Source organism: Pagrus pagrus (genome assembly GCF_965226575.1).
Source record: "Pagrus pagrus genome assembly, chromosome: 9".
NCBI lineage: Eukaryota > Metazoa > Chordata > Actinopteri > Spariformes > Sparidae > Pagrus > Pagrus pagrus.
Genome location: NC_140193.1, coordinates 27,503,807 through 27,516,467, shown reverse-complemented (window position 1 = coordinate 27,516,467; position 12,661 = coordinate 27,503,807). Strand labels below are relative to the sequence as shown.

At 40.3% G+C, this 12,661-nt stretch overlaps 1 protein-coding gene across 3 annotated transcripts in view; it reads left to right on the top strand.

The window, feature by feature from the left end:
* man1a2 (mannosidase, alpha, class 1A, member 2) overlaps positions 1-12,661 on the top strand; it is a 141,108-nt gene that overhangs the window by 19,526 nt on the left and 108,921 nt on the right. For all 3 annotated transcript variants that reach the window (XM_084361748.1, XM_084361749.1, XM_084361750.1), the window contains exon 3: positions 6,304-6,565. In XM_084361748.1, coding sequence (XP_084217874.1) covers positions 6,304-6,565 — 262 coding nt within the window. The remainder of the gene's footprint in view (positions 1-6,303; positions 6,566-12,661) is intronic.

Genomic DNA, 12,661 nt, shown 5'->3' with positions numbered 1-12,661 from the left:
CATACACATGTATGGAGCAGAATCAACATTCATTAGAGACGATAATGTGAGCTTAACCTCCTCATTTTCTTTAGTCATGCTCTCTTGCATCTCATAAACACACACATATGTGAACACTCACACAGACATTAGCCAGTCATCCAACATCGGCACCGTCTAAATATCACATTTAAATGCATGTTGCTGAGGGCACACTCGCTCACAGAGGCACGGAGGATGGAATACAGAGGAGGCGTGATACCCCCTGGGTGTAGACACACACACTCATGCACACACAAATTGCAAGATTGCAGTCACTAGTGCACAGAAACCTCATCACAGCCCTCAAAATAGAAAACACACATTTGCGTGCACTCACATTCAACCCAGAGTGGAAAGATGGATCAAACACACACACACACACACACACACACACACGTTCAAGCACAAGATGTATTCCTAAAGTACAATACACAAACAAGTCCGACACATAAACATGAAATCCCCACAAAATAAATCCACCACATTTGACACATTCTTACAAATACAGGCATTCGCTGGCTCCAGCATACAGTGTACACAGAAATGGTCATCTTGGTCTTACAAAATATGTTTTCTATCAATTAAAGTCAGACGCGCTGAGTTGTGATTTGAATATTTATGAGTTGTTTCCAGGGCGATGTTGCGTAACTCGGTCTCTGTTGGCCCCACATTCAGTGTCATGATAGAATTATAAAATGGATGCACATTCTGTTGTGTGAAGGGTAATTAGTATAAAACGTCTGTCTCTTCCCTGTTTGTCTTGCACATTCGTTTCTCCTTCTCATCGACTTTGTGTCACAGTCCCAGTTCTTTATCTCATCGCTTTCTTTCACAATCCATTTCCTTCTTATTCTTCTACATATCTTTTTAACACATTTTTTTTTTTTTTCAGTCTTTCTCACACACTTGTCAGAGACTGTTGGATCGGCCTTGGTTTACCCTGTCTCTTGCTCAGTGCGTGCTGGAAAATGCCGCAGCCCCAGTTGAACCTGAGGAGGATAAGCAGTTATAGAAAATGGATGGTTAATGCATGCTGATCACACACAGTCTTTTCTGGGTGTCTCCCTTTTGTCGCCCATTCTTTGTCCCATCTCCTCTCTTGCCTTTTACATATTTTTTATAGCTGCATACTGCCTCCATTCATCACCATGTTCTGCTTTCAACTTTACTTTTTGTCCCTTATATTCTCATTTCTACAAAATTCTCATGCACAGTCACTGTTACACACATACGCACACACACACACACGCACACATACTCATACTCTCTGTCTCTTGCAGGTTTTAGTAGTGATGCTTTGCCACTTGGAGGGAAATTTAACACGAATGTCTAACAGAATAAAACTTCACTGTGACATCATAATCAGCAAAAACGTTTGGCCAATTTTCAGCATCACAACTCAGGAACAGAGATCTTCTGTGCTGATTGAACATGTGTGTAAAGCCTCCATTTAAAAATAAAAAATAAATAAATAAAAAAAAATGTTGTCCAGCACAAGCTCACTTTTGCTGATATTGATCTTCAGGTCATTGTCGTTGCACCATGTGATGAAGCTCCTTATCAGTCCTCTGTACTCTCTCAGTAAAGACAGCATGTTTCTCTCTGGAAATTATATATTAGAATTATACCAACAGTACACTTTATACCATACTATACTTTTTTTAATTAAACCTAATTGTCTTCTTCATGAAGGGTAGACCAACTGATTATCAGTATGGTGGATTATCGGTATTGGTGTTTTTTTTTGTGCCTGATTTGCAGATAAAATAAATAAATGAATAAATGAATAATAATAATAATAAAGTAAATACATTTAAAATTGCAGTACTTTGGCACTGATGCAGCATCCTTTCACTGTTCATGGTCACCACTCTGGTCCCATTGTCCACCATCTGATGTCACGAGTAATAGCTGATCAGCACTGAATAATCTGAATTTACAAAGTAACTACTAGATAAAGTTATCAAATAAATAGAGTGTAAGTATTAAGTAGCAGAAAATAAAAATACTAAAGCAGAGCACCTCAAAATTGTACAATTGTATTTGGTTACAGTACTCTGGTTATTCTCAACTTTGAGACTGAGATTATTATATTTCCTGTAAATGTATATTGGTTATCATTCTCCTGGATTACTAATAATCTGTATCGCTATCAGCCCTGAAAAAAACACATTAGTCGACCTGTCGTCTTCACTACATACAGTATATGAGTCTTGACAGACACGGATGTAAACTGCAACTTGACTGATGCAAGAAGGCAGAGAACTGCAAGGTAGTAATTCTAGTTTTTCCTGACCTGTGCCTGTTTGGTAGTTTGGAGATTTACCGTGTACCTTAGTGGTATCGTAGAATGAATGTATGCTTGTTCCTCTGTTCGCCTGCTTGGAGTAGGTCAACAGTACACTGTGTATAGTGCATCCATGGTGATAAACTCCCTTTATAGCCATCTGAAGGTGGCAGGTATATGAAGTAATGTGCGCCATGTGCCTCTGCTATTCGACAAGATCCTCCCCAATGCTCTTTCTCTTTCATATTTGCTCTTTATAGCTGCCTGTTGGGTCTGTAAGTGCTCTGTTTTGTTCTGAAGTTGGCTCAGGTGTGACCATATAGTCTTATCAGCCAGTGCTACAATAAAGACACCTGCTCCCTTGGGGCTGACTCACACCTCACTCCTCTTCTCCCTCCTACCTTTTTCTGACCCGCAGTAATTGTAGTCACATACTGTGTATGGATGTAGAGGTCTGCAAGTAAAATACCTGACCAGAGGGAAAAATACATGAATATACATAAATTCTGACCTTGAATTATCAAGTCCATTGTCCAAGTACATTGTCATGTACAGGAAATCCACCGAGATTAAAACAAGTATCCACACAGGCTAAGGCCCTGTCCACACATCTATGGGTATTTCTTAACACAAAGCTTTTCTAGATGTTTGGCCTTTTGTGCACATGTAAATTGAGTTTTAGGTAACTGAAAACTGACTGGCAAATAGGGGTTTTTCAGGTGCCTTAGTATGGACTGAGATTTTTACTGAGATTGTGCTAAAATTCTCGTCTGGACGGAGTGTTTTTGTTTTAAAACTCAGTTTCCAGTAATACCTGTGTACGTGTGAATTAGAGGTGTGGATATTAAGATGCGTCGTGAGCAAAATAGCAAAATAGACAGTCTGCAGCTTATGTTCATTGTTGATTCCGGCCTCAGCTAGACAATAAAGTTACATCGGGACATTGCTCCCATGCTTTGAATCGTTGGCATTAGGCTAACGTTACTTATGTAGGAGGTATGTCGGGAGGGAGGCAGAGATCATCTGAGAGTGATAATAAAAACTCCCCAAGTATTTTTTAAACTGACATCTCGGGGCACATGTCATGTTATGAACTTGCTGGGAAGCATGAACTGGACGAGACCTACACTGAGCGTGACTTCGGCTCACAACAATTACTAATCATCAGCCATTTTTAACTGAAACAAACATCTGTAGCCATAAATAATAACAGCAAGCCCAGCTAATCAGCTAAGATCTAAAGAGGTGTGTGCAGCAGACTCAATAGATGCCTTATCTTAAAGCTGCCATGTGAAAACAGTATTGTTATAAATTACAACAAACACGTTAGGCACTGCAGATGGATAAATGTATTGTTTTTCTAATGTTTATGTACTGTGGTTCTGATATAGAAAAGATGCAGCTTTTATTTTGTAGACTGCTGTAGTCTGATCATTGAAAGGACTTCCTGAATAAAAGGGGAAGTTAATGACTGGGATGATGACAACGTAGATGATGATTTCTCAAGTCAACTGAGGCCCGAGCTGGAGAAACATGGTTACAAGATGGAGACATCATAACGGCTGACAGGGCCTTTCAGTATTCGATGACATTGGAGATGGACATTTATATTTGAATATTAGTGGTTGATCACACACACCACCGGAGGAGATTTGAGAATGTTCATTTGTTTCTCTCTTTTTTTGTAAGGAATATTGATGGAAGTAAAGTGTTTGGAGGACAAAAAAAAAAGGTTAGGAGATTAAAACATGACTTTAAATAACACTTAATGACAGTTTGAAGAATGTCTATCTTCTCCACAGACACCATAGCTAGTGCATAACACATTTTTTTAACCACCTGTATGGTATGTACCTCAGTTTCTACACACACTGAACAACACTGGTGTGATTGCACCTACAGGTTGTTTTTTTTGGTCTTGCCACTAGGGTTGGACAATGTCTACTAAATGACGATGTCCAGAGTGAAACATCATGATGGACGATTATGTTGTTTGGAAACTCCTTCATGTCACAAACAGCAGCAACTCCTTCCTTATGGCAACTCTGACAGGACACACTACTTTCTGTGCTCTCTGGTGGGGGCAAATCGCGATGTTACGAAGGTACAGGGCTCGGCAGTCATCACTGATAGATGATGGCATAATGTCTGATGGTCCAATATCGTCCACATGCCAGTCCAGAACACATTATTCAAAGACATCCACAAAGCTGTATTTATTTCTTTATTTATTTTCTATTGGATTAGATTGCATTCTTACTCCAAACAACTCCTAAATGCTGTTCTCTTTGAAGAGGACAGAGGGTCACATACTGCAGGCATCTCAAACCCATTAAAGTGACATTGTTGACACACACGTGGACACCCACACACACATTCTCAGTATTGTTTTCTCATTTTCTCAGAGATGTGGAGCTGTGTAGCTCTGTGGAGGCTTGCAGCTGAGTCCACACGGATCACAGCAGGTCGTCAGTTCCTCCCACATGTTCTGCGTTTATCACACTGAAGGTCATTAATAAACACACTCGCATGCACTGAGATGACAGTTATTTTCACATGACTCATATTTATTATACCCGGCAACTCACATCTATCACAATACTTTTAAGGTCAACGATGGCACAAACTGTCACATAGACTTATTGATCCCTGATACTTCAGAGTAAAGGTAATTTTGGAACTGACAACTTCAGCAGTACAGCATGGTTGATGAAAACATTAGGGACTGACTCAAGTGTCAAGAGAAATTAATAATCTGTTTGTGTCCTCTCTTTTTTTTTTTAGTTTCGGTCTTCCCTGTCTCGCTCCTATCGTATCGATGTTTGGTAATAAAGTATGTTACCTTGTGTGAGACATCAAATAGAGCCACACACCAAGGAGCAAGAAATGCCCTCGTTAATTTAAAATGTATTTAAAGCCTACACAGAGCTGCAATTTCCACAGTTTATTGCTTAGACTAAAATGATCATTTCAGATGTAAAACAGCTTCTATTTTGAACAAATGAAATCCATGTTTAAATTCCTCCCACACTGCACCCATCTCCTGAATATGGTGTCATAATACAAAGGGTATGACCTACACGTGCAATGATGATTAGTTAAAAATGACCCAGCTGAGCATCATTTGTCACCTTATGTTTGTGTCTTCATGTAACAGACATGGGATGAGGCAAAAAGCTGCCTCCTTCCCTACAGCAAGCTGCCACTCATCAACCTGGAGCAGAGCTGACATTGCCTATTATCTGGCTGTATTTGTGTCAGCCCACGCAACAGCCAAGCCAGATTCAAAGCTGTTTTTTTAGTTTTTCTTCCCTCAATACCATCAGGAGAACGGTTCAGTGTCGTCGTCCTGCTGTCACCTTTGCCTCAGCACCCCGCTGTGTTTGTTTTTCATTACTGACCCATATCCTCATGGGCTCAAGTTGTGTCAACACTTCGGGGCTTGTACCACCATATGAAACCAAAGATGATGTTTCTCATTTCGGCACCGCCTGCCTCCACATTGTGTTCCTCTACACCTGGCCTATTTCCTATAGCTCATGTAGCTGTAGAGCAGTGTGGTGGGGGGTGGGTTTCCCAGTAGAGACTGATGGTTTTGTTTTTCCCATAATGATCTGAATTAGAGGCGGGTGAGGCTTCTTAACCTGCTTTGTTGGGGGGACTACTTCTATAAACCTTCTTATAATTTCATCTGCTTTTATTGAATAAAACTGTACTGATTCCAGGTGAAAAATGGACGGAGGTGCTATTTCACACAGAGAACACACAACTTTTCCCCGTTAACTTTTCCACACAGTCTATCACACATATATTTCCTCCGAATACCTTTTTATTCCCCAAACATTGCTGATTTTGTTTTTGTGTCAGACTTGGTTAAAATAAGTCTTTTATATGTCTGTCCCAGGAAGACAAGCAACCACTTTGTGGAATATAAAGAGGAACCAGACAAATAATAAAAAAAACTTAACCTCCTGCCCTTTTCCTGCTTCCTACAGGGAGGAGGAGGAGAGCCTGCGGGACAAGATTCGGGCAGACCATGAGCGAGCGCTGCAAGAGGCAAAGGAGAAGCTGAGAAAGTCACGTGAGGAGCTGCAGGCTGAGATTCAGACAGAGAAGAGCAAAGTGATGGAGGACCTGAAAAAGAAGGATGCAGGGCCTAAACCCTTGCCACCCGTCCCCATGCCTAAAGTGGTGGGTGTCAGTGATGGTGAGCCACCAGAACCTGACGTCAAAGAGAAACGCGACAAGATCAGAGAGGTAAGATGACCTTTGACCACTGACAGTTTTTTAAATATCCATTTAATACCCTATCCTCGAAAGGCTCAGTCGTTCACAAACAAGGATGGGGTGAGGTTCACCACTTTGTGAAACACATGATTGTACAAAGGACATTATTACATGGGCTCAGAACACTGTAAAACTGTTGTCGGTAACTGTTTGCAACTGATTGCATTCTGTGTTTATTTACGTTTTACACAGCATCCCAACTTTTTTGGAATCAGGGTTGTATTGGTAGGAGTGCGGCAAAAGCAATCAGCACTGTGCTACAACTGCACCTGTAAGTGCAGCAAAAACTGTGGTAATATCTTAATATCAATATATTTAAATACTGTCAATAAATCCCTCATTTTGCCATATGATGCCCTCCTCCTTTGAACCCGTCATCAGAACCCTAAAGCCTTTAAATATTTAAACTCCCTCTCAGAGCTAATTGTGTGTCCTTATTTACATATCTGCATGTTCAGCATACTATCTAATGTGGGAAACTGATGAGAATTAATGGATTTTATTAGAGAGAAAGTGCCACTTATACTTTGGATTTCATTAGAAAAGAAAGAGCCAGTGTTATATTGTATATTAAGTGTATGTGGTCCAGCCTGGGATGTGAGGGGCACACAGGATTCTGGGTATTAGTCCACTGTGATAGTTTGGCGAAGATCCCTAAATTAGTGCCATCAGCTTCCCATTCACATCGAATCCTGTGAAGATCATCTTGCAGTAGACTGGGGTGAAAACATGGGCTGGTGTTAGTTGAAATTTAAATCCCAGTATGTGTGTGTATGAGTGCCAGTTTGTGCTTGACTGTACTGTACGTCTGAATCCATTTCTGTAGCCTAATGTCTGTCTCGGCGCCAGCTTTTATTGAAGGCAACAGCGAGCCAGACGGACAGTGTCTGTGCAGAATGCAGATGGTGCTATCTGGTCGTGCTCTCTATAGACATGAAGCCAACCCCAGCCTATCTCCCTCTCTCTGCTCCTCTCCTTCCTTTCTCCCCCCTGCAAGTTCTCCTGCATAATTACCTCATATCGTCTCTCTTGAAACTGCACTTGGAGTCAGAACACTCGCTGCGCATGGGAGCTGGCCCATTCACTCCAAACCCGCCTTTGTCTCTAAATGCCCCTTTTGTTCCCGTCATAATTACCATTCACAGAGAATGCCATACACTCCCCAGTGAGCAAGAAAGTAGCAGCTGTATGGGCTACAGCACAGAACAGCACACTCCCCTCTTCCTGATTGCCTTGTGATTCCGAGGAGAAATCAGAACTGCACACTGCCATACAATCATGACTAAAAGACTGGAGCTCTTTTTTAAAATCCTGGCTGCAGGCAGACATTTGGCCTCTGTTTTGATGTTGTACAGTCAAGTCCAGGGAGAAGTATCAGCATCCATCCTCTTGTCTTCGTTTATATTTCATGTCGACAGTAAACAGTAATTCAGGCAGTGGTAGCTGTTGAGCCAGTCTGTTACCACAGCACTTGCTTTGGATTATACCATCTGTTTGACCTGCGGTCTGACACTGCCTGACACTGTCTTTGCTGCTTTTTGGGTTATTTTGGTTTGGTTCCAAATTAGATCCTGTGCACAGTTCATGACTGTGAAGCATCAATGTTTGCAATCTTTGCTTCTGTTAAAATGATTGGAGTGAGGGCAGTGTTGCAATGTGTGGTGCTGTTGCCCTTAAGTAAACAAACACTAAAAGGTTGAAACAAATGTTCTTTTTTAAAAGAACATGTAAAAATCAGCCAACTCAAAATAAATCTTTCATACAAGTTATTAACTGTTACTCTTTCTTGAAATATACATTTTCAGTTCTCCATTAGTAGTAATTAGCAGGGCTGCGCTGCATCTAACTTTCAAAAATGTTTTATTGTTAATTCATCTGTTGATCAAGATTAATCCACTAGTTGTTTGCTATATAGAATGTCAGAAAATGGTGAAAAATGAATCAGTGTTTCTCGCAGCCTAAGATGACGTCCTCAAATGTCTTGTTTTGTCCAAAACCCGCAGGGGGGAGTGTCTGTGTTGTTTTCTGTTGGACTACCACCTCTTACAACTTGTTAGCCTGCTAACCCCAGTAGATATCTGTGCAACACAATACAAAGACATATTCGACATGTCATCAAAACTGTTATTTCTTCACATTTTGCTAATAATTTTCGTTATTTTTTGAATGTTTTAAACCAAAATTCTTACACTTAAATATATTCCAATGTGTGACTCTCAGAAACTGCTGTGATAAATCAGGGAAATCGGTAAAAACAGCAGGGTACCTTTTCTGCTCTGTTGTTCAGTCATGCCACTCAGGGTCTTTGTTCCTCCAGAAATAGAAATGAACCTCCTTTTTATGCTTCCAAAATACATATTTCATTGACTGTACAGAACACAAAAACCCTCCTTTTCCACCATGTCCATTAGCTCAGATCTCTGTGCTCTTTTGCTATTCTGCTAATTACACCACCCGGACATTAGTGGCCATTAAGCGTTTGTCTGGAGATGAAAAGAGCTTTAGGGCAATAAAAGAAAAGGAAGGGAGAATGACAATTAACTGTTTCAATACGATTCACCTGTCACATCATGAGATATTGTTGGCCCAAAGCTGTTGAAATAAGCTGGGTGTTGCAGTTAATGGGCCGTGGTGCAAAAGCACAGTTCACTTTCAATAAAGTTAGTACATCAATAATGTTGGAAAAACACTAGTTAGTCTAGATAATTTGGCGAGTCTCAAATGCAGAGATCAGAAGAATGTTAAATCTAATAGTAGAAGGTAATGTCCCACCAGGTTTGAAGTTCTTTTCAGTGAATAATTCTTTATTTAACTTTTTTTAAATCCAACATTATGTTCAATCCTTTCTAATGATTGGAATTTAGTTAACATTGCTCTTGCTTGAGGATAAAAGCTAAACTTCTTGAAATTAGATCTTGGATCGCTTTGTTAGTTTGCTCTCTGATGCTTCAGTCTCTTGTATATTGCATAAACAGTGAGAACATTTTATAGGATGTCAATAATGGTTAATCAACATTTAAAAGGCATACTAACATTATAATCTGTATTTTGTTGGTTATACTTATGTGCTTTTTACAGTAGTTAAGAAGCATTTTTTAATTTTGTAACAAAGAATATAATTTACACAAAGCAGTGAACAGTAAAAACTATAAATATGATGTAAATTCAAATTGATGGATCCACAGTATTCTGCACACACACATCATAACCCTAACACCAGTGTGTGATTGCACCTACATCTGTTTTCTTTGGTCTTGCCACACCCCAGAAGTAAAATGTGCTCGGTATTTGTTTCTCTTGTCTACATACCAGTCCAGAAGACATGAACACAAATCAAAAGTGATAAACTGAACAACAGAGCCATATGTTATTATTCTTTCATTGGATTTATTGCATTCTTACTCTTACAACTCTCAACTGCTGCTCCCTTGGAAGAGGGCAGAGGGTCACATAGTCAGGCATTACATTTACATTACATTTACATTACACACACACACACACACACACACACACACACACTCATTATTGATGTTTTCCCAGAATTGTGAAGCTGTGTAGTTCTATGAAGCCTTGCAGCTGAGTCCACAAGGATCACAGCAGGTCATCAGTTTCTCCCACATTTCCTGCCTTTATCACACGTAAGACCATTAATAAACACACTCGCCTTCACCGAGATGACAGTTATTTCCAACATCCCTCATATTTGTCATACTCGGCAACTCGTGTCCAACACTTTTAAGGTGAATGGCAGCACAAACTGTCACAGAGACTTATTGCTCACTTCAGAGTAAATATAATTTTGGAATAGGTAGAAATGTAGTGATTTCAGTTATTTTGACTGTGCAGTGCTCTTGACACATTTTTGTCAAAGTCTCCATAATAATTAGAAAACCCATCTTTGGCCTACACAGTGATTGCAGCTATATACTATTTTCAAGGTATACTGTGGTATAAACACTGGAGATCATCATACTGTGTACATCTACTGTATTGTTATTAAGAAAAAAATATTAATTTATATCAAGTTTAATGTCTGTCAGGACACAATAATTTGTGAAATTATAATAGCAAAAAGAAAAACATTTATTTTCTTAAAGTGGAAAGCGGTCATACATTGTTGCCCATTATCAATCAATGTCCTGCTGCTGCTGATGGCAAAAATGATAAGCTAAGTACATTATTTGCTGTGTGTCGTGATCACAGTGATAGTGAGACCTGACTCTGAATCTGCCTCTTGTATTTGACTTGCATGGACCATTTTCGACACTTCAGTCAGAAAATATGTAATTGAGATCTAAAGTTACTGTTTGAGATAACTTATAAGTAAGCCCTTGTCTTGGCAATAGACAATGTAATTTTTGTTTGTTTTTAAAGTAGTGAAATAATTAAAAAACAGGACGATAAATGTTAAAATTTGCCACCTTGGTCAGTCCATCTTTTTTTTTTTGACATCACTTGATCCTATGTCATTGTCATTCAGCATGTGTAGTAAGCAAGAGCAGCCACAGCCTTCACACAGATCGACTCTGGGCTGAGAGAGCTATAGGCTACTATTCAATGTGAATTAGACCTGGTGGTGGCACCTGCTGAGCTACAGCGATTTAAAAGCAGCCCAGAGGCACCAAAGGGAAATGTGGAGAAAATCTCAATTTTATAAAAATGTCCTGACGAAATTCTAGCAACAACCAGGTGAGAGCCAGTAGTGCTCGTTTTAATGCCCACAGAAATGGAAGCTTGGAGTTGTTGGCTACCCTTTCCCACTGGTGGAGTACAGATCACTTCAAGTGCAGATACAATACCATGCTGCCATTGTTGTATTAAAACACTTGCAATGTGTAGCCCATAAAAAAGATGACATGAAAGCCATGCCATACTGAAACAAACTGTAAAACTAGTGTGTAGAATGATGGCAATGTTAGAACTCAAACAATTGTCCAATACATAGCAGACTATGTACATGTTGTGCTGCTTAGTAGTAAGACAGGAGGGACCACCTTCATTAACTCAGTCATAGTTAATGACGTATCTCAGGGTAATGACGCAGACTGCCCCCCAGTGACAGCTGATTGCTAGTAATTGCATGGCAGAATCACCACAGCCTTGAAAAGAAAAGAAGCAGTTCATATCGAAGTCTCATGGCCTACTTTCGCCAGTCTGGAGGCAGAGCAGTGTTTGAAGGCCGGAGATCTGACTGCATACTTGGCTCACCAGTCACTCAGCTGTGACTGTTGAGTGATAAGCAAACGATTGCAGATTTGTGGCTGGCATTGGAGAGAGCGCCGTGTTTCCCTGCAGAGCTATGGACTGTGGCTGTAAAGGCCAGATAAATCTAAATGGTGCTGCTCTATAGCTGTATTGGCCCATAAAGAGACAGCGGAGGTTTCTGGTGGAGGAATATCTGGAGAGATGGCAGTGAGTCACCTGCTCCATCTCTTGTACTTAACCCTCTCCTTTTCTCTCGAGCATCCTCCCTCATCGTCTCTCTCTTGCTCACTCTCTTCGAAGCCGTGGCAGTTTTTGGCAGATGGCCTTGTATGTTTATTGCACACCAGGCCTATACTCTGTGTGTGTGTGTGTGTCAAAATCACCCTGTCCTTTTCTTCCCCCTCTCTTACTTTTTCTTTACACTTTTCTCCCACTCGCTTGCTTTTTTCTAATCACTCTTTACTTTACCTCAGTATCGCCTTCTGACCATAACACTTCCTTCTCCTGCTCTTTGCAACACTTTCTTCCCCTGTCTCAATTTGTAACTCAGCTCAGTGTCATTTGGCAGACTCCTCGAAGGAATCTCCCTTATCCAGCCACTCTTCTAAGGCTCATAAAATCATCTGTGTTCATACAGTAGGGATTGACTGCTGAACAATGAGCACTTCTCATCCACAAGAAACACAGTATATCATTTGAATCCAACAGAATGAGCAGCGGTAAAAGAAGCTAGCTAAAGAGAGTGTGTGTGGGTTGCATCCATTCCTCAGCTTTGTAATGTTGTTGTTGTTTAGAATTACCTCCTTTTGTAAATGTGTTGTGGATGGCCTACAAATTACTTTGTGAGGTAACATCATATAA